Source organism: Lacerta agilis, chromosome 9, assembly GCF_009819535.1.
Source record: "Lacerta agilis isolate rLacAgi1 chromosome 9, rLacAgi1.pri, whole genome shotgun sequence".
NCBI lineage: Eukaryota > Metazoa > Chordata > Lepidosauria > Squamata > Lacertidae > Lacerta > Lacerta agilis.
Window position 1 is genome coordinate 2,107,225 of NC_046320.1, and position 27,497 is coordinate 2,134,721.

Sequence of the window (27,497 nt, forward strand, 5' to 3'; positions counted from 1 at the left end):
AAAACTTAGGTCCCCAAATGGAAAAGAAGCGAGGTCCCAAGTAAAGAATGGCAACAAGCTGATGGAATATGCGCAGTTTGCAGATTTAACACATAGAATAAGAGAACAGGAAGAAAATACGTTTAAAGAAGATTGGGAAATGTTTGACTATATGGGGGGAAATTATGCACACCTGGAAACGTTGGCAGCATTAAGATAAATTCAACAGTGTAAATAAGTTTTGATGGATGTAGTGATGGAATACTGAATGGTATAGTAATAGTTTATATAAAATAAGCAGGGATTTGTGATAAGCAAAATGAACCATGATATTTTCGGGATGTTTAAATGAACATTCTAAAAAGTAAAACAGAAAATTTAATAAAAATTATATATAAAAAAAGAAACTAAAAACTTAAGATGTTTGACCACAAAATGAAAACTGATTTAGGAAGAGCTGGAACTTCTCTGTGAACTGGTGTGTGGATGTAGATCCCTGGATTGATTTCTTCACCGCCTTCCGGGGCAGATTCCCACTTTTCCCTTGGGAGACATTTAAGTCAAACGAAGGGGGGGGGGAGGCTCCTCCATGACAAACTCGGAAACGGCCTATCCAGTCCGCGCGTCTCCTCTACCCTCCCCAGCTCTCGGGTTTGTCCTTCAAGCACGTGACTCCGGCGAGGGAGGTGGCGGCGCTTGCGCCAACTGTCTCCCGGGCCGCGAGAGCGGCGGTTGGAGGCGGGGCGCACGCGCAGAAGGGGCAGCGTCTCTGGCCGCGGCTGCCGAGCGAGAGCGCCTGGGTCTCTCTTTCTGTCTATATAGACGTCTATATATATATGGGGGAGAGAAGATGGCTCCCTTCCCTGAGGAGGTGGATGTTTTCACGGCCCCGCACTGGCGGATGAAGCAACTCGTCGGGCTTTATTGTGACAAGGTATGAGGGGAGGAGGAGGTGGTTTCTGAGGGGCAGGCGGCGCGCCGGGCATAGCCGCGTGGGGGGCGCGGGGAGGTCGTGCGCCCCTCGCCCCCCTCAGGCCTCGCTCGGCCGGCGTTCGTTTGCTGCGTGAGAGGGGATGCGCGCGCACCCTCAGGGGAGCCGAAGGAGAGAGGTGCGCCTGCGCAGCCGCCACCGCCTGGCGCGCGCCGTGACTCCTCTCGGCCACCGTCGTCCGCACACTTGTCCCCACCCTCCACTCGCCGATGGCCACATTCCTCCACTTGCAGATTTCCCCTCTTTTCCCCCTGGTTTTTATGCGCTTGGTTGCGAACCTCTTTCCCTCGCAGGGGGTCCGTCGCCGGCTGCGCTTCCTTCCCGGTATTAGCGGAGACGTGACGCAGCTTCTCCGCATGTTTTTTTTTAAATCTCTGATGCGGCCTTCTCGCCACACGTGTGCACGCACGCACGCGTGTCCTTGGCTCAATAATACAGTATTTTTGAAAGGCAGCACCCCCGAACGAACCGCGGCCTAAGTGCGTTAGCCGCCGACTTTCCCTCCGACACCCCTCGGCCACAGCGATTCCCAACTGCGCTGCTACATGAGGCTGAAACTCTGTAGAATACATCATTAGACTTTTGATGACATGAACCATGCGTGTCGAATATGAACAAATAAAAACTCGTTCAAAAGTCCAAATGTTAAAAAACATAGGTTGTTGGCATCCCTCTCTCTCAGGATACAGTGGATGCGTGCGCCTCCGGGGTTGAAGTTAAACTCTAGGAAAGTTGCAGTGCCTGCTGTGGCTGTAAAGACCCAGGCCCATGCAAGCTTGTCTGAGGACAAGGGCGGAAGTCTTATTAGAATAAAGTTATAAACACAGGCAAAAAAGCAGCTGGTTTCTGGCAGGACCCAGAAGCTGGCTTAGCCCTCCAAGGCCTAGGTCAAGTGAATCTGCTGCGTGAATCTGTGGAAACTGCTATGGGAGAGACAAGTTTTGTTGCAGGTGGGGCAGATGACGGTACCCGGTTGTGCTGCTGCAGGTGCACTATGGCATTTCTTTTCTCTGCGCTTCTCCCAGCAGTCCCTCCTCCTCCTGTCACTGCTGTGGGTGAGGTTAATGTTGCCAGCCTTCATGTCACATTTGTAATGCAGAGTTGGTGTGTCAGCAGGCCCAACTTAAAAGCAGATTTTCTCTCCTTGTATCCTTTTAGAGTGCACGTTCCTTGAAGCAGGTGTCTTTGCTTTTTAAGGTGGCAGCTTAACAAGTAAAAGAGAGCAAGGAAATGCAGAGATCACAGGGGCCCAATCCTCAGAGATGTGCCGAAGATAATGTATTGCTCAATGTACAGTATTTTGGTTAGTGCAGCTTCCTGATGCTGATGGCATGACCCAGTCAGTTTAGCCAATGATCAGGGGTTATGGGAGTTGTAATCCCAACAAGGTTTAAAGGCTCAAGGTTGAAGAAAGGTGGTCTAGCACTCTGTAAAATAGGCAGTCCCACACTGTGAATGAGCAACATAACTGATTTACCTGGCAGCTGCACACCCCTCTTCCCTCAAAAGTAATCTGCAACTACAATTTTTGTTAGCAGTTTTTTCCATGTAGCAATGCAGATTTTGATTATTGAGTGTGTTCATGCGCCTTTATTTCAAGTTGCCAGTAAAGAATAACATAAAACAATATAAACTGTAGGTTTCAGGTGGGTGCTATCGAACTGTAGGGCAGGGCAGATTCCAGGCTTGTAGGACTTAGTTTTTCACTAGATTCCTGAGGTCTACTAAGTGGAGAGAGGTACAAAATACAGGTACTTAGAATTAAATCTCAGTCCATGAGGGTTTTTTTTGAACCAGAACTGAATTGAACTCACACACCTTCCAATACACAAATATCCATTTCTGTGTACGCCTCTTCCCCACCCTTACTTCATGTCAGTAGCATAATTGTTGCCATTGTTACCATAATTATCTTGGAGTAAGAAAGACTTGATCTACTTCAGGTCACTCCCAGATGTACAGGTATATCCTGATCTATCTCCCCACACCCTGCCCCTGCTCTACTACAGGAAAGCCTTTGTAGAAAAGAGAAGCTCAGGGTAAACTTTATTTGCAGTTTAATAAAAAAATTTCAGGTGAGGGGCCATTTTACTTGGCCATATGCATGTCAAATACACAGAATTTGCTGTATATGATCACATGTGGTGTGGGTTGCTGTAGTACAGCTCTCAACCCCCAGAGTCCACTTGAGATGACTGAAAAATACTGAGGCCCAACAAGATGGTGGTGCAGGGCAAATGGTGGCAGATGGAAGCGTTGACAAAATCAGCGGGCAATTACAGACATCATTTTCCACTGATATTTAATCAGTGGATTTGCTTTTTTGGTCACATTTCCTTGTGGCAATAAGTTCCATAGCTCAGCTTTTCTCAGGCTAAGTACAGACATTTTCTCTGAAGGGATTGTCACTCAGCCTCCACGCTTTAGGCAGAACTTCCTGATTCAGAAGCTTCTAGTAGCGAAGGCTTTTCCTTTACATTTCCCCCTTACATTCCCCCCCTGCCTTTCAGAGTATTTTTACCCATCTCCTGTGGTTTCTTCTGCTGTCTTCCTTTCACAGTCACATTGAAACATTTTCTTCAGTCATGGGTATTTCATTTTTGTTTTTATGAGAGGCAGGTGTGACAAATAGATGTAAGGCTTCACTGTAGTAATTAAATATTATGATACTGTAGTTATAAGTTAACATGGTGTATTGGTCATATTTACACTATTATTTTGGTACTATATGAAAAGTATCAGTGGGAAACTTGATCTAAATTGGTGGTTTAAATTTGTTTCCCCCCCCCCCCTTGGTGTTTTAAATCACCACCTTGCCCCTGCACTATCCTCTCAAGTTATGTCATTTGTTGCTGCCAGTACTAAGGACACTATCAATTTGGGTTGATGGTTTCCTTTGTTTTCCTTTCAGTCATTTGATGGAATATGGGAGTGGAAAGAAGAGAGGAGGAGGAGTCCTCTGAAATTCTTAGTCTTTAATTAGTGCATTTGCAGGGCTTACACAGTTATGTCAGAACATGCTACATAATCTCTTAAATAAACCTTTGACCTTAATTGTGTTTGCAATTTGCAAAAGGATTTCTCTCTCTTCTTTTTCCCCCTCACCCAATGAAGGACTCCTGGATTAGATATTTCATGCACTTTTGTTCATAAACAAGGAGATGTTTGCAGTTATCAAGCTTGTAAAGGGTCTCAGTACAGGGAATGATCATTTTGTGTGTGACCAAGGCACACTCAGCCGCCCAATGTGCATGCCAGTTTCATCCCCGGAAGGCAGTGGGTTGGGTTTGCATCTTCTTGATGACCCGGAATGCAAGCCCTGTACAACCCTATTCTGTAACCCTATTCTCAATGATTTTAGCAGCGTTAGCTGAGTCCTTTGAGCTGTATACAACCAATCTCTTTTGGTTCCTTAGCCTACCTCCTACTTGCATGTTGATCAGCAGCAGCAGCACCTCCTGCAGCTGTTGTTCAAGGTGAGCAGTTTTCATGTTACTCTTGTTCATCTGCACTCTAGAAGAAAAGTGTAGGAAAGATGGAGGAACACTGTTAGAGGTTAGGTTGCTTCTGAGAAGGTGTTGTCATCTAGTTCCAACAGATGCTGCTGTGTCTTCTCTTTCCTGTTGCAAAAGAGAGAAGTGCCAAAGGCTTCATTCTGTAGCTATGCTGTAGTCTCAGTGGGTAGTGGTGTAATGGTTCCCTTTGGTAAATGGTAATGCTTGTGGTGTTTGGCAGTTGCTCTTCTCATGTTATTTCTATGCACACCAAATACAAAGCTTAAAGTGATCTCATACTGTCTGTGCATTGGCATTCACTTTTGTACATTGTAGAATTACCAAGATGGGAGGAACCACCCCCCAGGACAGTGGGACACACCCACGGAGTGAGAAAGCACAAACTGTTCAAGATAGGTTGTGGCAGCTTGCAAGCAGCAGCCGTCTTGGAAAGGGCAGCTGTGAGTGCCAATTGAGAAACAAGAGTGCTGGATACTAGTGGCAGAGTTGGCATTGATCCCTACTTTGGGGGTCCCAAGTAGGGAAGAAGTCTTTGTTGTCTGGCCAGATGTTCCTGGTCTGGGTGCTGAGGTTTGCCTGGATGTTGCCTCTGTGGTTGTTCTGGGGCTTGTCCTTTGACACTGGTTGGGAACACTGATACCTCAGAATAGTCCATAGTCACATATTTCTAGTGTAGAAGGATGGTTGCTAACTTATTGTAGAAGAGCATCGTCCTGGGCTATACTCCTGAGTGTAGGAACTGATTTCCTTCAGATGTCTTCTAAAAGTCTGGTAGTTGTTTTTCTCTTTGACATCTGGTAGGAGGCCGTTCCACAGGGCGGGTACCACTACCGAGAAGGCGCTTTACATTTACTACTGAAGTTAAAACTGAGGTTTTGATATATTTGCCATATGTTTAAATAACTTTAAAGGACTTTTTACCTGTATGAATAATGTGTTGTCAGGTAGGTTTTGTTTTGTTCTTAATCAGAGTTAGAAACACCTGTGGTGGGGAGGGGAAACACATTTGACCAGGGAAATGGGGTGGTGTCAGATATCTTTTTAGAGGATAAAATGATTTATTGAGTATTTCCCAGAAAGAAACTGATCACTTTTTGTTTCTTCCCATCAGCTTTCTAAGACCAACTTCTCCAACAACAATGATTTCCGGGCTCTCCTTCAATCCCTATATGCTACTTTTAAGGAATTCAAAATGCATGAACAAATTGAAAATGAATACATAATTGGATTACTTCAGCAACGCAGCCGGACTGTGTATAATGTACACTCAGACAATAAACTCTCAGAAATGCTTAGCCTCTTTGAGAAAGGGTTGAAAAATGTGAAGGTGAGCTTTCAGAAAGAAGAGTATTTGGTTTCTGGGTGGTGGAATGCAAAATCACATTTCTGAGATCATGTGTGAATTTGTGCAATCTCATTTACATAAGCGTAGTTCTGGTGCTACGAGGCTGGTTGTATATATGCTTGCTTAGAAAGAAGCCATGCTACGCTTAGTGAAACTTATTTCTTGTAAGTGTGCTTTAGAATTTCAGGCTTTGTCATAACTTTATTGTGCATCCTTGACTCCTTCAGGTAGAAGGAACCTCTCTAAACATATTGTTTACTTCTTAGCATGCAGCTGCTTTTTGTTGAGAGCAGTTTGGGCAGCAGCTGACATTTCTGGGAGTATGACATGCCTGAATAACACCCCTTATAAAACAGGAGTCACATGGGACGTGGATGAATAAGAACATCATAGCTTTAAGATTTGATGGGTGGGGAATCTTTTTCAGTTGGAGGGCTCTGTTCCACCTTGACCACCCCTCTTGGGGGTCGTATGCCATTGGCAGGAGAGGCTAATTATGGAGTATATGATTAAAGTGCCCATGGGCACACCATGCTCTTTCTCTCCTGCACCACAAGAATGCACATACAGCACATTCCTTACACATGCATGTATGCAGATTCTTGCTCTTTCTTCCCTCCACCACACTAGGGTGGGAAAATAGCTGATGGAGGGGTGTGTGTGATCTTCATAGATATCAGTTAGGAAGGGGAAGTTTAAGCCTTCCTTTCCTAGTGGTACTTCCTTTAAAGATAGGCAAATTCCCCAAGTGGCAGTTAGCATTGAAAACAGCCCTCCATTAGCAGTAGTAGAAGGCTTTCCCCCCAAGCCTTATTCTGGCATGAGGGATTCACATCACAAAGAGGGTAAGCACTTCCCTCCGCAGATGCAAACCCTGCCTGATTCCTCCCTCCCAAAATTAGACCCCTAGGGTTTTTTTTTTAAACTCTAAAACTTGTCTGGCAGGAGAAGGGGGTTATGTAGACTGAATGGAGGGGCTGCATCTGGCCCCTGGACTGCCATTTTCTAACCCCTTTTAAATGTATAGGTATATCAGAGAGACCCATGAGTTTATAGGCTGCTGGCTCACTGTATGTTATCTTTGCAAAGTGGCATATGTACCGTATATTCCGGTGTATAAGACGACTGGGCGTATAAGATGACCACCAACTTTTCCAGTTAAAATATAGAGTTTGAGGTATACTCGACTGCAGATTCTCCACCCGGCGTATAAGACGACCCCCGACTTTTGAGAAGATTTTCCTGGATTAAAAAGTAGTCTTATACGCCAGAATATACAGTAGTTACTTTTCCATGCTTCTGACACGTCAGACGGCAATCCTTTCTAACCTTTTCATTTGTTGAATTCTACTGGTACCACTGCTAGTTTTCAGTGCCTGTTAAGTACTTAAATGATACAATGAAATACTCCCAAAATCTGGTCACCTGCAAGTTCTTTAAAACAGTGTTTTTCAACCACTGTTCCGCGGCACACTAATGTGCCACGAGATGTTGCCTGGTGTGCCGTGGGAAAAATTGAAAAATTACTTTATATATAGTCAATATAGGCACAGAGTTAAATTTTTTAACATTTTCTAATGGTGGTGTGCCTCGTGATTTTTTTCATGAAACAAGTGTGCCTTTGCCCAAAAAAGGTTGAAAAACACTGCTTTAAAATGAATCTGAAGCATCATCTGGGGAATTATTTCAAAATCTACCTTATATATTTAGACATGCTGACAACAAGTGTTTACATTTGCACTAAAATGATAGCATTTTAGAAATGAAATGCTAACATATTTTATATACGTTGGTCTCTGGGCATCTGTTTTAAGACATCTAAAGAAGAGGTGTGTTGTTTTTGATGGCTTGAACTTACTGTGGAAACTGACACAAAGCAATTGGTACTTCAATATTGCTTCATATTTAATTGTAAGGATTTTAGAACTTAACAATTTCTAACAATTGATCATAAGTGTTTAAAGCTTCAAATGGCTCAAATGCTTAGTAATGGTATTTATTTTTTATTATTCTCAGAATGAATATGAACAACTAAACTATGCGAAACAGCTAAAGGAGAGGCTTGAAGCTTTTACCAGGGATTTCCTTCCTCACATGAAAGAAGAGGAGGAGGTGAGCTGTACTAGGAAATGGTTTCTGGCTATTACATTAGATTGTACTCAGTGAACGGATAGGAATTGGATGGTTAAATCAGCTTCAGAATGCCATGTGTCCAAGCCAGCTTTAGATGTGCTTTTTGAGCAGGAGGTATATTTACTTTGTGGCAAATGCTTGAAGCTTTAAGAGCAGTTTGTGGTATGGGGGTTTTGGTATTCAAAGCAAATAAAAAAGGGTGTCCTCCTCAAAAGACAAAAGTGGTCTGCTGCCAAAAATGGCAAGCTCATGTCTGCTTCTCTTCTTTTCCATTTTCTGCAAGGATATTTGGAGCACAGTGCCATCAGTATGTTGAGGACACACAGCTCTATCTCTCCATTCCATCACTTTTTTCGGGAAAGGCTGTGAAGGTGGACCAGTGTCTGGAAGCCTTTATGGGAGAGAGAGGGACTAATAAACTAAGGCAGAATTCTGATAAGTTGGAGGTGTTGTGGGCCAGTAGTTCCCGGGTCTAGGAATTGGATGTACAACCTGTTTTCAGTAGGGTTATACCCCAGGTTCATAGTCTGGGTTTCCAATTTGTCATTGGAGTCTCAAATGGCTTCCATGGCTGGGAGTTCTTATGCACAGCCTAGGCTTGTTCATCAGCTTTTCCTGAATTGGGATGGCCTGCCTGGCCTCAGTTGTCCATGCTCTGGTGACCTCACACCTGGGCTACTGTTATGTGCTCTCTGTATAGCTGCCCTTGGAGACAGCAACTAGTGCAGAATGCAGTTGTTAGGTTGGTAAGTATGACAGCCCAATGGGACCAGTACTTGGATCACTACACGACTGCCATTGTGCTACCAGACCCAGTTCAAGAATAGTTTGAGCATACAGTGCCCTAAATGGCTTGGAACACAATTACCTAAAAGAGCACCTTCTCCAGGCCATACAATCAGCAGAAGAGGCTCTGTTGGTGGTTGTCACCACTGGGGGTTGCCGAGTTGACAGTGACCTGTGGCAGGGCCTTTGCAGCATTGCAGCAGGTTGGACCAATTGACCTTGGGTTCCTTCCAACTCTACAATTCTATGCTTCTATGTCTGTTTTTATGAGTTACTGTCTGTCCAGGTGCTCATCTGCAAAATAATATGCAGAGCTTGGTGTTATATCAATACATCGTTTGAAACTGGTTTGAAGTTCAGATTGTGATAGCTGCTTCAAAATTTTTGAGCTGGCAATATATTGTACATCTCCATTTGCTCCCCAGCTGCTGCCAGCAAAGCATATTTCACCCCTGGGCGCCCAGTGCTCTCTCGCTCCCTCTGCAGTCCAGTTGCTGGAATTGGCAGAGGGAGCCCAAGAACCTGGGCGCCTGCCTGCCTACACCTTCACTGGAGCAAGCTGGCTGCCTCCTTTCTCCTGGGCGCACTTCCTGCTTGCTCCCTCCCTCCTCAGTCCAGTCACCCATCCTTATTTCAGACATCATGATATATTGCTATATTGCAATGGTTAGCTGGTGATATTTCATGTTAAAAACCAGATATCGCCCAGCCCTTCTGCAGCTAATCCTATGTGTATGTTCTTTCTCATCCTTGTATGTGTATCATATGTGTTTGATAATCTTAGACTGAGAAAGTTATATGTAGTATTTCAAAAACAGGAACAAGTGGGTTATGCAAAAAGTGACGTTTGTTGTGTATCTTAGGTTTTCCAGCCAATGTTGATGGAATATTTTACTTATGAGGAATTGAAAGACATAAAAAAGAAAGTAATTGCGCAACACTGCTCCCAGAAGGAAGCTGCAGCAGAAATACGTAGAGGTATTAGTCTCTGGAATCAAGCTGAGGAACTGCAGAAAGCTTTTAAATATTCTGTGGATGAAAAAGCAGATCAAGGTGAAGGTAACCTTTTATTTGCAGCAATCTTCTGAATTTCTCAGCTGCTTTTCTAGAAAATAATGTCACATAACTCCATGGCCCTCCCACCAGATGTCAAAGAGAAAAACAACTACCAGACTTTTAGAAGACATCTGAAGGCAGCCCTGTTTAGGGAGGCTTTTAATAGATTATTGTATTTTAACATTCTGTTGGAAGCCGCCCAGAGTGGCTGGGGAAATCCATCCAGATGGGCGGGGTATAAATAATAAATTATTATTATAAGTTGAGCTTTTGATGCAGGTTGCAGTTACTTTCAGTCTCTTCAGTGATCTTGTCTCTGTTATACTCAGGTCTGGTCAGTCTTACTCATTTAAACATTTTTCATATCCTAGACTGCACATTTTCACCCCCGACTAGCTTTCATTTTCTGATTGAAGGTAGTGCCTAATAATAATAATAATAATAATGCTGCAGAGTAGGGTCCTGCAGGGTTGCCAGAACAAGTAGCAGCAGTGCTTTGATGAGCTTTCTTGAAAATAGCAGCATTTATTTCCAAGTACATCTTTTACTTTGTGGTATAGAGATTAATAAGGAACACCTGCAGCATGGTAAGAAAAGGTTGGAAAATATTCTAAAATGGGTTGGTTATGTTTTTATTTTGAATTATGTATATTGTGGTTTAATATTCTGATTTTATCCTGTGAACCGCCCTGAGACATGCAGGTATAGGGCTGTATATAAATTTAATAAAATAATAAAAATAAATAAAAACACAATGATTTTGTCCTGCATGCTTCTTTGTTTTTGGATGAGGTGGCTAATATGAAAACCAGTTAGATAAATGGCAACAAATAAATCAAGACTTTAAAAAGTGATGGCTGGCTGAATTGACACTAGAGAGCTTGGGAAGTAACATTTAGGCTTCAATCCAGGACAGCTGAGTGTGCTTATGTTTGTTGGTTTTTCACATGTTATACTTTTTTTAATTGCTTAATGTTTGTGCAATTTAGTAGCAGTTGAGTTTGGGTAGTATTTATGTTTCTTATTCTTTTGGAAAAGGATTTCAACACTCAGTGCTATGGCCCTGAGAGAGAGATGTATAAGTTGATGGGCTCTGCCCCCGCTCCCCATTTATACATGCTGTCAGCTCTGCTCTTGTGCCACAGCTTCAGTGATGATTTTTTTTATTGTTGCATCCTAAACAGAATAATGCTCTTCTATCCACTACCAATATACTGAATGTATTCCCATATATTTCAGAAACTGAAGAAACAGGGCAAACCACCAATATTGTTGATCTTCCTTCTGAGGTTGTGCTGACTATTTTTAGTTACCTTAGCCCTCAGGAGTTGTGTCGATGCAGTCAAGTAAATAGCAAATGGTCTCAGCTGGCTAAAACTGGATCTCTTTGGAAACATCTTTACCCCGTGCACTGGGCCAGAGGTAAGTTGCTGAAATTCCCAGCTCTTTAGAAGCTTAGATTACCATCCATTTATGTATAAAAGAAAAGCCATTAAGGAGTAGGGTATATAATTTCTGAGATCAAGCATTGTAAATGTAAATTACTCTTTTTTCATGGCATATCTATATTATTTGGCTAGTGCGGAGTGTCCAGTGCTTCCCAGAAATTTGAAGACCCCCCCAAGTGATTTTTAAATGGCTAGTGTAATTTGTGAGTTTTGGGACTGTACACACAGTGAAACATATCTCATTGCATCCAATGAAATTCAAATGTAGGTGAAAACCACCTCCAGTTTAAGTGAAGTGACACCAATGTCACATTTTGGTCTATCATCTTGAGTCAAAATGGCATCCAGTTTCCTAGCTTAGATAAGACTGTTGCCTTTATCTCGGGAACCTGTTGCCGAGGTGAGCAACATTATCTCAGGAGGCATCCAAATCAGTACAGCTGCAACCCACCATGTCAACTGAGGTGACGATACATTCTGAGTCATCCCAATCAGCAGTTTAGACCCTCACTGCCCTGAGAATCCTGTATGATGGCCAGCTACCAGTGTAACTTGTGAATAGCCCTACATTGACCAGTTACTGCTGATATACTACATACAAGACAGACAGAATTCATTATGTTCAGTCTTAGTTATTTTAAATGACCTCCAGCAGATATTGTTGGATTCAATTTTCATCCGGCCCCCAACCATCATGACCAATGGTCAGGGATGATGGGTGCTGTAGTCATACTATATCTGGAGGGCACCTGATTAGACAAGAAAATATCAATAAGGCAACCATCTGTAAACAAACAATAAATGTCCATAACAATGGCAAAAGTAGTTTCCTTCTCAAATCCGTTTTATCATAAACAATTGCAAATGCAGTAAAGAGTGCAGTAAAGAGATTAAAATAAGTATTTCAGTGCTCATTTCTTCTCTTTCCAAAATAGTCGTACCTTGGAAGTCGAACGGAATCCATTCCGGAAGTCCATTCAACTTCCAAAATGTTCGGAAACCAAAGAATGGCTTCTGATTGGCTTCAGGAAGCTCCTGCAGCCAATCAGCAGCCCCGTCGGACGTTCGGCTTCCAAAAGAACATTCACAAACCAGAACAGTCACTTCCGGGTTTGCGGTGTTTGGGGGCCAAAACATTTGCAAATTAGGCTATTCCAAAACCAAGGTACGACTTTAGATTTTTATCTTGAACAACTGCAATTGCAGTAATAAAGAGTCCACTTGTGATTAAAATTAAAGGAAAATTAAAGAAAAAATGAGGATTTTTAATTTTAATTTTCCTTATTCTACTTGTTAATTTAGTGCAATTCTATTACAACTGATTTTGACACCTTGATGACTAAGCTCTAGCAATAAATGTCTGATTCCGGGAACGACACCCAAGCACTGAACCGCTAGTATGTTCTGAAAAGGGAGGGCCCTTTTCAGAATAGAAGAGGGGAGATACAAATTCTACATGTGCTACTTTCCCAGTCTCCAAGGATTAAGGACAAGGAGAGCAGCATGCATGATCTTTGTAACACCATTGTGTTTTCTGCTGGCTGACACTTCTTAAAGAGCCTACTCCTTCCTGTTCTGTGTGGGTAATTCCAGCATATGTTATGCTGTAACATAATTAAATGCTTTCTTGTTGGCTACTTAGGAGTCTGGTCCAGTGGCCCACCAGGTGACCTTGATACAGATCCTGATGAAGAATGGGTAAAAAACAGAAAAGATGAAAGCCGTGCTTTTCAGGAATGGGATGAAGATGCTGATATAGATGAGTCTGGTAAGTTAAGGGTTGAACTGTATACCTTCCCTTTACAGTTTTGTCTTGGGTGGTCTAGAGCAGTGCTTTTCAACCAGTGTGCTATGGAGGTGCCGTGGGCAACATTGGCCTCTGTCCCTCTTTTCTTTCCTCTCTCCTCTGATGCCCTCTTGCTTCCCTGCCTCCCAAAGGATTGCACAGCTGTTTGTTGCAGCAGCCCTGGCTGCAAGCTCCGCAGGCAAATGGTGCTTCTGGGACTGGTCAGGGGCGGGGCTTTCCAGGTCCCTGAGGAGCAGTGGGAGGAGGCAACTCTCTTTGGAGCGGGGCAGGGGCAGCTCAGAAACCAGGGGCAGCAGCTGCCCAGAGGGCTCCCAAGAGGGGAGAGGAGGCTAAGGGAACACTCCACAAGGGAGGATGTTCGAAAAAGGGTGAGAGGCTGCCAGCTCTGCAGGGAAGGGGTGACATAACTGGGCTCCTGAGCCCCACAGAGGTGCTGCAGAAAGAAGGTAGTTGGTCAAGGGAGCTGTGGACCCAAAAAGCTTGAAAACCTCTCATCTAGAGTATTATACTTGGCAAGGATACTATGAGATCATGGCTTGTTTTTGCAGAGGAATAGGTCTGTTTGTTTGAGGGATGTAGACACTAGTGACCAAAAAAAGCATGTCACCAATAGCAGGACATTTAAAGGGGGCTATTCTTGAGAAAAACTGATTTTCCCTCATTTTTGTGTTAATCAGCATTCTACCCCTTCCTTCACTATTTATTAGTACTCCTGGTCTTTTGGACTGATGTTTAGAGTTAAGTAAGCATACTTGTACATTTGTACATCTATTGATTGACATACCGGTATTTCTCATAAAGTTAGAACTACCAAGCCCATCAAATTTAAGGCATAGTTTCCTTGTTGTTTTGGGGAAAGCTTGGTTTGTATGTATATGGTAAGTTAGCTTCAGAATAGAATAGTGTACTTTTGATCAGTGTCAGATTGTGACTGTTAACACCGTAGATTACTTTCATTACTCTGAAGGCTGACCTCTTGTGGTGGTTGGCAAAAAATACAGGGAGAAGCTGTGCACCTGGAATTTGTCCTTTTGACTAAAGTACTTATGTTGCAGCTTTTATTATACTAATTAGCCGGTCTTCCATTGGCACAGACAGCATTTGATATATAGATGTTTTTTAAAATTAATATATTTGCATACTTTGTATATATGTACTTTTTTATTCTTAAATTTGTCTTTTGATCCCTTTTATAGAAGAAAATGTGGAAGAATCCTTGGCTATCAGCATTATTCAAAAAGAAAAGGACTTTCTTCAGGGCTTAATTCATAATGTTCTCCCACGTGTAGGCACCTCAGTGAAAACAATTGTGCTGGCTTACAGCTCAGCCATATCTAACAAAATGGTACAGTATACATAATGAATACAACTGGGGAATCTGTAAAGAATAATAAGGGTGCTTAAGTGGGTGTTTTTCAATAAAATAATCTCTGTGTTGCTTTTCTGCCTGCTCTGTATTCAAGATGCATTAACAGTATAAAGACAGCAATATAATCTCTGACATAGTTTTTATTGCAACCATAAACTGATACTCCATTTTCTTTTAAACCTAGGTCAGACAGATCTTAGAACTCTGTCCAAACTTGGAGCATCTTGATCTCACTCAAACTGATATTTCTGATTCTGCATTTGAAAGGTTGGTAATCCTTTGGGGTGTCTGTTGCTTACTTTGCCATTGGTAAATAGCCAACAGTATAGTAATTACTAGTGCCTTGATTATGTGAACTGTTTTTGGCAGGGATAAATGTTAGTTTTGGACGTTGTTACGTATCATACACTACCTGCAGAATGAGGAAAAAGAGTTAGACAAGGGTTATGATTCTGTCTAAGACTACATTCCATTGCTCCTGTCTCTGATAAAGTGTGAGTCTTTTGCTTCTGCGGCACATTGTTTTTGCAGAGCAGACCAGCAATACCTAGGCATACCTAACACATTATTAACAATAATTGGTTTTCTATAATCATATGGGATTTACAATTCACTGGAAAGGTGTGGGAGCACCTATTGAGAAAGCTACAACCTTCTGATAATAACTACAAACTAATATGTGTGTTAAAGCTGAAATTGAGACATTAAAAGCAAATGTGCTTTTTAGCAGGACAAGATCCATAAATCCATTTTGATGGATGACTTTGTTACACTATCTGTGTGGGAAAGATAATGTACCTTGGATCCTGGTAAATGGGAGGAGTAGGTAAAAGAAAAAACTGCCCACCTAGTCTGAAACTGCCCACAGCAAAACGGTTAAAAAAAGAAATCCCAGTGCTGCAAGAATGGCAGCTTGCTATTAGATAGAAGCTGAAGGTGGCATTCATGGGTCTTCCTCTCCCCATTTTATCATCACATAACTTTGTAAGTAGGTTAGGCCACCCTGTCCGCTTCATTGCTGAGTGGGATATGAACTTTGGTCTCCCAGGTCCTAGTCTGACACTCTTGGCTAATAATGCTTATTAAACCATAGTGATCCATGAATGTGGAAAATGTAGTTAAAATGTTTTGTTTTCTGCATTGTCCAGTTCTGTACCATGCTTATATATACAGAATAGGGCTTCCCTGTTATTTCCCTCCAGTGTTTCCGGCATGGGTGATAGGCTGGGACATCTTTTCCTTGCTAAAAGTAGACTGTTCACTCAGTTTCTGTAGGGAAGTACCCTTTTCAGTCTTTTCCTCTGCATTTGACCTGGCAAATGATGGAGAATGATTGTCTGTCCACACCATTTGGTTCATTTAGTTATCATTGCTTTGATTCTTAAAGAAGGCTTAGTGCAGCATGCACACACAAGCAGCAGCTGACATTCTGTTGGTAGCAAAGCTTTGACTGAGCTGCCTATCTTACAAAGACAGAGATCCTATTCAAATGCAACACGAACTCATGGTTTGGCATGGTAATGAACAGACAAGCCATGGATATATGCACTATCTTCTTTTTTTGTCTCCGTCTATTCATGAGGGGAGGAGATCAGAGGCTCCTGTTGGTGGTTTGCTATTTTGCTGGAAGCAGACAACAAACCAATAATGGAAGCTTATTGTAGAATTGTAGAGTTGGAAGGGACCATGGCCTGAGGGCCATCTAGTCCAACCTCCTGCGTGAAGCACCAGTGCCAGATGACCACCCAACATCTGCTTAAATATCTCCAATAAAGGAGAGTCCATAATCTTCTGAGGGAGTTGATTCCACTGTCAAAAATCTGCTTTCTTGTAACTTGAAGCCATTGGTTTGGATCCTATCCTCCAGAGCAGGAGAAAACAAACTAGTTACCTCTTTCATGTGACAGCCCTCAAGATATTTGAAGATGGCTATCATATCTCCATTTAGGGTCCTTTTCCAGGCTAAACATTCCCAACTCCCTCAGCTGTTCCACCTAAGGCATGACTTCCAGATCCTTGATCTTCTTGGTCACCCTCCTCTGTACATATCCCACTCGTTAATTTTCCTTTTAAACTGCGGTATCCAGAACTGGGCACAATACTTTAACCTTCCCTTCTTGTGCATGAAAGGAGGGGGAAGGGTTGGAGGGAGCATTATACTTTCTTATTCTCAGTGCAGCCAGATAGTCAAAACAACAGTGGGAACCAGGAGTTGCAACCTTTTGTTCGTACCCTTTGACCTGTCCTACAATGCAGCAGTCAGATAATTTAAAGCAAAGGTGGAGAACATCTGCCCCTCCAAGTATTGTTGGACTTAAATCTTATTGCTCTTGGCTAGCATACCCAATGGCAAGGAATGGTCATGGGAGTTGTAGTTCAGCAACATCTGGAAGGTCACCTGAACTATGTTGAGGGACAATAGTAGGGGAAGGTGATGAATGTCGTAGAATCTATGAATTGCACTTACATTACATACATTACAAGGGAGAGTTATATGCCCTTTTCAGAAGGGAAAAGCTAGTTTGTTGGGTATGCATGGCATGGTTGCTATTAATCCTTAACTGATTTCTTTTAGTATTTTATGCACTTAGAGTTGAACATTCATTGATCCAAATAAGAATACTTTATCTGCAGTAGCTTGAATATGCTGGTTGGGACAATAACAAAATATTGGTTAACAAATATGTTAATATTTGTTTCAGTTGGTCTTGGGTTGGTTGCTGCCAGAATCTCCAGCATCTTGATCTCTCTGGATGTGAGAGAATCACAGATGTGGCTGTAAAAAAGATTTCCAGAGCCTTGGGTATTTTGTTACCCAATGAAGCAGGAACTCCGAAAAGTTATCAAAACAGGAATGGAAAAACTGTGTGGAAAAGCAAAGACATTGCCATGCAGACCAGCAAAAATAACTGTAGTTTGCATGATATTGCAAATGAAAATTTGATTAAAGGAGAAGGAAATGAAAGCCATTGGATTGCACCTGTCAGATCAGAGAGCTTTAACTCTGCCTATATCTGGATGTTAGATGCGGAAGATCTAGCAGATATTGAAGATGCTGCTGAGTGGAAACACAGAAATATTGAAGGAGTTTGTGTGGTAGAACCTTCATCAAATTTCACTTGTTCTGCATCATGCTGCAGCAAAGACATTTTTGGACTAAGGACTAGTATTTGCTGGCAGCAGCACTGTGCTCCTGCCTTGACCTACTGCGGTCACTCTTTCTGTTGTGCTGGGACAGCTTTAAGAACTATTCAGGCACTCCCAGGATCCTCTGCACTATCTAAACATGCACCAAGGACTAGTAAACAGTCAGAGGGGAAAGACTTTGCATACTTCAGGAGTGCAAAATCAGACCATGAGACAGCGCGAGTTCTTCAGTTCCTCAGTCTGTCAGGATGTTACCAGATAACAGACCATGGTCTCAGGTATGTAGCCGCTTTGAAACCCCACCAAAATCCATTAATATCATTTAAAAAACAAACAAACAACACAAAATCATATTGTTATCTCATCATTACTTAATCACTGAATCTGGTGGTAATGCGTTGACGATTGGAGGTAGAGAAGTGCTTTGCCCAAAGCAGATATGATTATTCCTCTATGCCTTTGAGTTCACATTCCTTTTTCTGAATTTTTTTCTCTTAGACTACAATCCTCTGTAAAGTTTTCTCTTCCAAAATCCGGGGTGGGGAGGGGAGCTTTATTTTCTAAAAAAAACCCCAAAAAACCCAACTACACTTTCCCCCCTTCTGGTGTCTCCTTGCTCCCCCCCCCCTCCTTTAGGTATATCTGAAGACAATAAAAGAAAACATGTTCATCATCGGGAAGAAAACTCCCTACCAAACACTGGATGCTAATTCAGCCATCACAAGCGAGCGAGCTCAGCTGGGTTGCTGAATAGCTTCTCTTTTAGAGTGGAGAGAGTTCATCTCTTCCTACAACTCAGGATGACCTTAACTGCTCTTCCATCTCAACTGGACCTGGGCATTATCATGCTGCTGTTATATGCTCCCACTGGAGTACCCATGACTACCATCTTCTAAAATACATGAAACCAGTTTCTGGCTTGGAAATTTAAATAGCCCTTGGGATGAATGTGTGCGTCAACATTCACCAGACATTACAAGTTAGAACTACACACATACACTGATGCGGTCTTCAAAAGAAGGGTTTTCCAAAACAGGTGTGAGCAACCTTTTTCTGCAGGGGGCTGGGTCCACCGTCCCTCAGACCATGTGGTGGGCCGGACTATATTTTGAAAAATAATAATGAATGAATTCCTGCGCCCCACAGATAACCCAGAGATGCATTTTAAATAATTGTACTCAAGTGAAAACACCAGGCAGGCCCCACAAATAACCCAGAGATGCATTTTAAATAAAAGGACACAGTCTACTCATGTAAAAACATGCTGGTTCCTGGACCAGGAATTGGATTTAGAAGGCGAATGGGCCGCATCTGGCCCCCAGGCCTTAGGTTGCCTACCCCTGTTCTAGAACATCTTGCCACCAGTTTAGACAACTACATGCTTTCTGTTGGGACTCGCTGTTAGATCTGACATAGCATGGGAGACATCCACTTATAGTATGTGCAAAAGCTAACTTGAGAACGGGGGGAATTGGTTCATTTACTTTGAATAGGCTTTCTAGATTGGCATAGGAAGACATCTGCTGCCTTACCCCTGTCACTTAATAACTGCTGTCTACTCTCATGCACTTCAAGCTTCATCAAGTTGTCTTGATGCCAGGTTACTCCTTTTTTGTTACTACCATGGTCAATTTCTTCTGTGATCTAACTCTGATTTGTTTGCTTATTTACCTATCACTACTATGGAATCTCTGCTTTCCTCTAAGTTTGGTTACAGACAAAAGTCAAACAGGATCCTATATGACTGTAGTACCACAACCCACCTCTGTTCCTTGCCTTTCATCCACTGTACTGTATTATCTACAGTAGGACTGGGTGAGCATAGTAGGTGTCTAATTCTAAGAAAGTTTGGTTTAAGTCTGAACAAACCATATATTCCAGCAGGGCCCTACACTAATAGTGGCAGTCTTGAATTCATTTTGCATGAAGCAGGGTAGTGTTTAATGAACTTTATGGCTGCTATAATGAAGGTCGAGGAAATAAATGCTCAAATATCAAAAGTCCTGAGTAGTTCAAATGTATATATCATCTTGTTAAACAAGCAGAATTCTCCTGCTGCCTGTTTGGTTCCTGGCATGGTCTTAATGTGCCTTTATTTTCCACTCCTAGGATGCTGACTCTGGGAGGTGGGCTCCCTCATCTAGAACACCTCAATCTCTCCGGTTGCCTGACTGTAACCGGTGCAGGCCTGCAGGATTTGGTGTCTGTATGCCCTTCTCTGAATCCTGAACACTTTTACTACTGTGATAACATTAACGGTAATGTCTTTTGAATAAAGTACCTTTTAAAAGCATTTATATTTAACCCTTGGAATGAACAGAATTTGAAGCCACTTCCTTTCTGTAGTTGCAGGTCCTCTGAGTTATGTTAGCCTTTCATTGTTAAAAGTTTAATGTGTATGAAGGCATAGATTTAAATATTACACATTCTTCTATACTGCCCGTTGTACCGTGATACCTGAAGAGAGCTAATTTTACTGTTATTGAGGAAATTATCTTGCGGTTCAGAGGAAACCTATGTTAAATACCCTCTTGCCAATGAAGATTTGGATATCATGCCTGTTGCGGAAATTCTGTTTTATAGCAGCAGGGACAAGACAGGCAGTGGTGACAGTGATGGCTGGCGAATGAGTACTGATTATGATCTCTGGAATACAGATTTTAGCTAAAGGAGTGTTATTTTTAATGTAAATAAGTTTATAGGGAATTCTCAATTACATCTGCTTCTTTATGCGGTTGTGGCATATGTTGCTGTTGTTAACTTTGCTGTCTGGTCTTTGACCGCAATAAATATTTATTGATTGATTTTATTGATACCATTCTAAACATACTTGTGATGGATCATTTAAAATCCCATTTCACTTAAGTATCTGGCTCCACTTCTTGATAGCTCTCATTTTGGTATAATGAGATTACATTAGGATTGAAAAAGTTTGAATCAGTGGAAAGAGTAATGTTAATATGGAGTGTTGTGTATCTTGAGCAGTGTTCAAAACTCCCATTGTTCTAGGCGCATTTTGTGACAGGGAATTTCATTAGTGTGAGCAGTTTCCGAGCTCTGAGCACAGTACTGCGCCCAAGATTGCAGATTAAAACTGCAGAGTAGAAGGAAAGGAGGACCTTTTTCTGCCTCCCCACTTCCAGCTACTCTCTGAAGACTGGAGAAGAGACCCTCTTAAGAATATTAGGGGGGTGGGCAGGGGAAGACATGTGAAAAATGAGCATAATATTTTAGCTGCAGTTCATTCGTTTTCAGCTTTGTATTCTTGTTATAAAAAAGCACACCTAGACATTCCGTTGTTGCGCCCATAACTTGTATTAAGGTGCCATTTAGCTCTTAGCTTTCATATCTCTGTTTCTAACACTGATCTTGAGCTCTTGAAAATGGATTGATTCCGTTTGACATTTGCTGCTAACTTCCTAACTATTGAAATGCCTTTATTTTAATATGACAAAAGTGATGGTAGTGTACAAGGCTGAAATCCCATCAAGCCTAGCCTAGACCTCCGTGTTCTGTGGGAATCTTGTTGGCACAGGTACTTTGACTGGTTTGTTTCACAGAAGAGGAGCTGTGATACTGGATTAGTTATTGACATGATGCAACTCTCAAGCTAGTAGACCACAACATAATTTCCCCTTCCCAAGTCTGCCTCAGATAATATTATTGGAACAAACTCTGAAGTCATCCAATTACTTCTGAACGTTTCACGTCTGTATCTCTTCCAGTAGTGTTACTTTGTGCTCCTCTTTGAAGTTTCTCACAACATAAATGGAGAGTTCTCTCTTTTTAAATAATTTGTCCTTAGTGTACAGTGGATGCATGGATGGTTTGTCTTAAGGTAGCTATTGGAATTAATGAATAAAAGGAGTTTTGGGCCATTTGAAATTAGCCTAAGGAGCAGACTTACACCAACCCTTTCAGTAACAACAACAAATCCTCATTGCACAGTTTATTGCCTCCCAAAACATTATGCTGTTTGGCTGTTTCTGGAAAAGAAGACTAACTTGTCCTAACTGGATCAGTTGGAAACATCCTGGGGCGTATCTGCTATTGAGAGTGGCTTGCCCAGATTTTGTTTTATCCTGTTCCTCTTGCATGGTTCAACAGCGCATTTTGCCTTGCCGACAACCTAAAAGTCTCATTTAACGCGTGTAAGTGACCAAATGTCAGCCACTGAAAAATATTTCACCTTGGCTAATGCTTGCATAAACTGTAACTATTTTGCTGACATCATCTTTAAGAGTAGATTGTGAAGAACTGCTATAATGGATAGCTCTTAACATAATATCTCTTCTCAAAATGTAAGTACTGTACTGGATGGTTCATGTCTTAACAAACATTTCCTTGTTTGGATGTTGTTTCCCTTTGGGATGGGTGTGTGGGTTTGTTCACTCTTAATGAGGGGTCATAAAGCCCTCTAGTGCCTTTAGGCTAGGCAACTATGGTATTCAATTCCAGCTATGCCTTGCGCTTCATTTTTGGAAAGCCCATATATGCTGCAGCTTCTCGCCTACCTCAGTTTTTCTTGCTGTATAAATAAATAAAGCACACTGACTGCATACCTCCCTTATTTTTTCTGATGGTGTGTGCTCATGCTGCAGTTATGACAAGGAAAAGCAGCTTTCTGCTAGGGAAGAAAAACTGCTATGATATTCTTATTTGCTTTGATAAGGAAGAATAAGGCTGTGCTGTGGGTGTGATGCTCTTCTCAAGAGTGCAGAACAAGGTGATGGCAAGATAGGGGTGCTCTCTTAGTTGTGTGCATATGTAGCAATTGTTGAAATCAGAGGTCATATGTACTTGATCTTCTGGGAAATCTGTTTCATTTTTAGAAAGTAAGTTCATAAACAAGCTCCAAGTTGTTGGATACAACAGGAAGTAAGTTGGTGAATGTGGTAGTGCACAGAAAGGTGAAAGATAATTAACAGATTAATTCAACTTAAATGTAAACCACTGAACCTTGGGCTTGCTGGTCGGAAGGTCGGCGGTTCAAAGCCCCGTGACGGGGTGAGCTCCCGTTGCTCAGTCCCAGCTCCTACCAACCTAGCAGTTTGATAGCACGTCACAGTGCAAGTAGATAAATAGGTTATTTCTGTGCGCTGCTCTGGTTTCGCCAGAAGCGGCTTAGTCATGCTGGCCACATGACCTGGAAAAATGCCTGCGGACAAACGCCAGCTCCCTCAGCCAGTAAAGTGAGATGAGCGCCGCAACCCCAGAGTTGTTTGCATCTGGACTTAACTGTCAGGGGTCCTTTACCTTTACCCTAGTTTCAATGCTAATGGCGACAATACCTTCTGAAAGAATTTTTCTATACTTATTCCAAGTTGTTAAATTTCTGTAAAGCTATAATAACATCAACAGCTAGTGCCCTACTAGTGAAGGATGTTAAACTTGACAGGTGACAGGAACAGGTCCTCCTTGTTCACACATTTTTTGAATGCCCTACCCCCAGACAGTACAATACATGCTGTCATTGTTGACTTTTAAACAAGCTTTTGATATTTAGTTTTATCTGAGTTAACCAATTGCTGTGTTTTATTACTACAGCTCACTTGAAGAGAGATGTGATATGGTTTTAATCTGATGGTCTTATATAGTACACTGTTGTGAATCTTCGTGTGCTGCCTTGTGAGGGCAATGTGCCTGAAAAGCAGTTTAAACATTTGCAGATAAATAAAACAATTCCTGCTCTATGGTGTAGGGCTTTTGCATTCTCATTGTGAAAATGTGAAGCTAACTAACAGAACTGATGAGCTTCATAATACACCCTTTAAATTAGGTACTGCCAAACAGATGTCATCCTTTTCTGTTAAGTGTTAACATTTTCCCCTTCCAAAGTAAAAGGCTTGCTAAATGGCTTCTTTTTTGAAATATGGAGATAATGATACATTCCATATCTATCTATCTATATCTATAACACTACCTTCATACCTAACACTACCTTATCTGTCTATATTCTTGCTGACAAGGTGTAAGGTGCCAAAAAATCCCTCTCCTGATGGATGTGTTCTTTAAGTTGAGAGTGACTAATTGGATACTACTCTTAATTACATTAATCAAAAACAGGAACCAGTATCTCCTAGAAAGTGTTTTATAGTATACCACAACAAAATGATTGGTACAGGAGATTTCTTCTTTATTCTAATTTATTCATTCTAAAATTTTATGTTTATTACTAAAGTGGTGATCAAACCAATCTTTTCCTTAATAGAAAATATAGTAAATCTGTAAAGCATACCTCCATCTTTTTACCTCTGAATTGTAACAGCTTCACAAAACAGCCCTTAACGTCATTCCTTTAGCTCAATCGCCATTATGTTTAAATGGGGGGGACGGAAGATAACTATTTTTTCTGTCACTTTCTTGTTAAAAGTTTATTTCTCTATTTAATGTGCTTTTTAAAAGCCAAACATTTTACACTTTTGCTGTTTTTCTAGATAATATTTCTTGAAACATTATCTGTTTAGTTTTTTTCATTTCATTTTATCACTTGTGAATTGGTATCAATTGGGTGAGAGAGAATCATTCAGTTTTCCCGTTTTTTTGTTTTGCAGCAGCAAATAATTAAATTGCCCCTGCCCTGATTTTCCTAAACTTGTTAAAATTGTAGCTTGAGTGTCGTCTGAATAGATATAAGATTTGGGATTATTTACCTGGAAAATGATCCCACTGCATTTAATTAAACTTAATTCTGAGTTGGCATGTATAGAAGTGCACTGTCAGAGTACTTGGAAAACCAGCAAATAAACCACATTGAATATGATTTGTTGGGTAAAAGGGAAAGCATTTGTGGTTGGTCTAAAAAAATGCTTCAGTCAACTAGGCTTTCATCAATGACCAAAGGTTTTTAGTTAAGATTTGTGTTTTGGGGTGGGGGAAGCTATATTTTTAGTGTTGGGCTCTCAGAGGAAAAGAAAATCATTCAACCCTCCCAAAAGCTAGCTAGTTTTCTTGTTGATCATGGAAATTCTCTAATTCTGAGTATGGGGCGCAAAACCAGTTTTTCTGATCTGATCTTCCAGCATATGCTGTTATTTATTTTTCTGTGTATAAGACCCCCCCTGTGTATAAGATGTCCCCTATTTTGGGGGACTCAAAATTAAGAAAATGGGGGCGATTGCCCCCATGTATAAATGCCCCCCTTTTAACATTATTTTTAGTAAAAAAACAACAACCTAGTCTTATACATAGAAAAGTATGGTAATTAATTTGTTAATTTATATTACACAATTAGATGATGATACATATCCTAACTTGAATGTATGTCTTAAAATCCTAATTCAAAATTGCTATTTCTCTAGTTTTGTCTCAGTAAATTTCACCTTCAAACTTTTTAAATTAAGGAACTGAGTATCCATCTAAGAACCAGACTGCATTTACACTTTTAAAAAGCATGCTTAACTTTGTTTTGAGGAAAACCAGTTGCACTCTCCCAATCTGAAATGAGACACTACCTTCATTTCTTGCCAAGAATCCCAGCTGCTATTTGCCCAAAGAGATGCCGTTTATTACAAGCACAAGGAGCAAATAGCAGATTGGGAGATCAAATTTTGGCAGGAAACAAGTGTGACTCTGGAACAGGACACATGGCCTTCAATATAAATTTATGGTTTTATAAAGCATGAATAGCATATGTAGTTTGGCCTTACGACAGGACATGCAAAAAAAGGGAAAAAAGACACCTCTCTTTATGAAAATTGGTCTGTTTAACCCAGGTACAGTACATGAAATAAATTATTTTACTTGCGGCTTTATGGAAGGCAAAGCACTGCTGATAGTTTCATATGATCCTAAAAACACACCTGTTTAGGCAAGCCTTTCCCTGATCTTATGACTTGGTTATTTTAACTGTTACTGTTTAAATTGTTGTGCATTTTAATTACAAATGTGTTAATGTTGCTGTGCGTTTTAATTATGGATTTATTTTATAGCTGTAATCTGCTTAGAAGCCATTTTGACATATAAGCTGTTAATTAATAAATAATAGTATTCTGCTGTTACATGAAGGTGCCCTTCACATGAATCCTACAAGATGAATAGCCAGAAGTGTGTGTTCGGTGTATTTCCAGAATATTGAATTGTACTAACAAATGCTGGTTTCAGTAATGAAAGAGGTTCATTTCCCCCTTAACTGTTTTCAGACATGTTATTGTTTGATAACACACCCTCACATACTTTCTGTCCAGTTTAGATTATATAAAATACCCCGAGTATTGCAAGGAGACAGCAGGGTTGGTCTGGCCAGTTTCATGGCTTTAATTCATTAAGATGAATGTCCTGTGCCTGAAATAATGTAGGGCACCTGTTTTTAAATGCATATGTGGCTTTTGCCAATAGTGCAGTAATTTCACTATTTATTAAAATTACTTGCAAATGAAGGTAAGTAATGGTTGCTGAAACTTGGTAAAACTTTGGTATGGGACTTAAAAAAAAAAGTTACAATCTTGAGCCAGAACTGGCAACCTTCTACTCATCAGAGTATACTTTTGGGAAACAGATTATTCTGGAGGGTTTTTAAAAAGTTAGGTGCTTTATCATTTCTTCCAGGTACAATAGGTAGCTCATACAGGAGCTAAATTTGTTGAGCCCAAGGAAGCTAACCTGGGCCCTCCAGGTGCTGCTGGACTCCAACATTTATCATCCCCAGCCAAGGATAATGGGTTTTGTAGTCTAGCACCTGGAAGGCCACAGCGCTGCTGTGAAGTCTGTTGGGCAAATAATATGCTGCATATTTAAATGCGGTATAATCAGTTGTATACCAGTAAGATATTACAAAGGCAATGTGAGACTTTTAATGAATATGAAATATCCCTTGATGAAAAAGGCTATGAATGGCTACTGCACAAGATGAACACCATCCCTTTTTCTTCCTTTCACATTTGTTCTGTCTTTACACAGGTCCTCACGCCGAAACCGCCAGTGGATGCCAGAACTTGCAGTGTGGTTTCAGAGCCTGCTGCCGCTCTGGTGAATGACCTGACTACTTTCCTTTTCAGTCTACTTCATTAGCTCAGCAGGCTTCCTTTCATGCACTTTACTTACAGTCCGCATCTTGTGTTAACAGTTCCCTTCTGAAGTGCAAATTGTAGGTCCTTTCTGCCCCATAACTCAGAATCTTATAAGCAAACTGTGTAGTGTCACACCATTCTCACAATGTTTCACTCTGATTTCAGAAGGTGAGAGGTTTAATTCTTTGTGCCGTGAAACTTACTCGGATTGTTTTGACACTTTCCCCCTAATGTTTGGCACTTAATATTTTTATTTTGTGTTTTGTGCTAAGCCCTTAAGATTATTATTTTTTAAGCTCATGCTTCAATATAAATATTAAATACATCTGGATAACAATATATATTGTTCAGTAGTGATTTCTCCCATAACTTCTGATCCCAGAATTGTCTTACTGCAGAATTACAGATACTTTGTCTTAGCACTGACTTCATATGTTATAAGCTTAAAGAACAGTAAATGAAACATTCCCATCAGCATCTGAGTTTGTTAGAGTCTGGATAAGTTAGCTAGCCAATGACTGTTTGCCACATCTTTTTGTGGGCTTCACAAAGTATTTGCTTAACTGTAGTTGCATAGCAACCAGGACCCTCTGTATCGTCTATAGAAATTCATTAAAGATGCTGAATTCTGAAAGGGACTTTCCAAGAAGTGATTTCTCTGCTGTAAGAGCAACTGAAATAAATAAATTTTCAGCTTTAAGGAACTTGCTGGTGGTAATCTGCTCATTTAAATGGAGGGGAAGTTCAGTGGCATTGCAAAATAACAATATTGTTCCAGCAACTTGAGAGTTAAATGTGTTGGTAAACTTTTTAATGCAGTATCGCCACAACTTACATGTGTTTAACATGTGCAATTTCAACTTAACTCAGTTGAAGGTTGGTTGAAATCACATAAATGCCTGGAAGGAAGACA

General features: G+C 41.1%; 1 protein-coding gene across 2 annotated transcripts; it reads left to right on the top strand.

The window, feature by feature from the left end:
- Positions 1-723: 723 nt before the first annotated feature.
- FBXL5 (F-box and leucine rich repeat protein 5) lies at positions 724-27,288 on the top strand. Of its 2 annotated transcripts, none has more exons than XM_033160040.1 (11): positions 724-913; positions 5,597-5,812; positions 7,847-7,942; positions 9,613-9,808; positions 11,045-11,227; positions 12,896-13,021; positions 14,257-14,405; positions 14,614-14,696; positions 17,132-17,854; positions 19,686-19,834; positions 26,475-27,288. In XM_033160040.1, the coding sequence occupies exons 1-11, from the start codon at positions 830-832 to the stop codon at positions 26,549-26,551; spliced, it is 2,082 nt and encodes a 693-aa protein (XP_033015931.1). In that variant the 5' UTR covers positions 724-829; the 3' UTR covers positions 26,552-27,288. The 2 variants fall into 2 exon arrangements, with proteins under 2 accessions (XP_033015931.1, XP_033015932.1); XM_033160041.1 differs by having other exon boundaries at positions 725-913; positions 9,613-9,802.
- The last annotated feature ends 209 nt before the right edge of the window (positions 27,289-27,497 follow it).

What these genes read in the sequence shown, in the direction of transcription:
- FBXL5 (XM_033160040.1), top strand. Translation starts at nt 830, where the DNA reads ATGGCTCCCTTCCCTGAGGAGGTGGATGTTTTCACGGCCCCGCACTGG. An exon ending in CAGCCATATCTAACAAAATG is followed by an intron (nt 14,406 to 14,613) that starts GTACAGTATACA and finishes TTTTAAACCTAG; the next exon opens with GTCAGACAGATCTTAGAACT. An exon ending in ATAACAGACCATGGTCTCAG is followed by an intron (nt 17,855 to 19,685) that starts GTATGTAGCCGC and finishes TTCCACTCCTAG; the next exon opens with GATGCTGACTCTGGGAGGTG.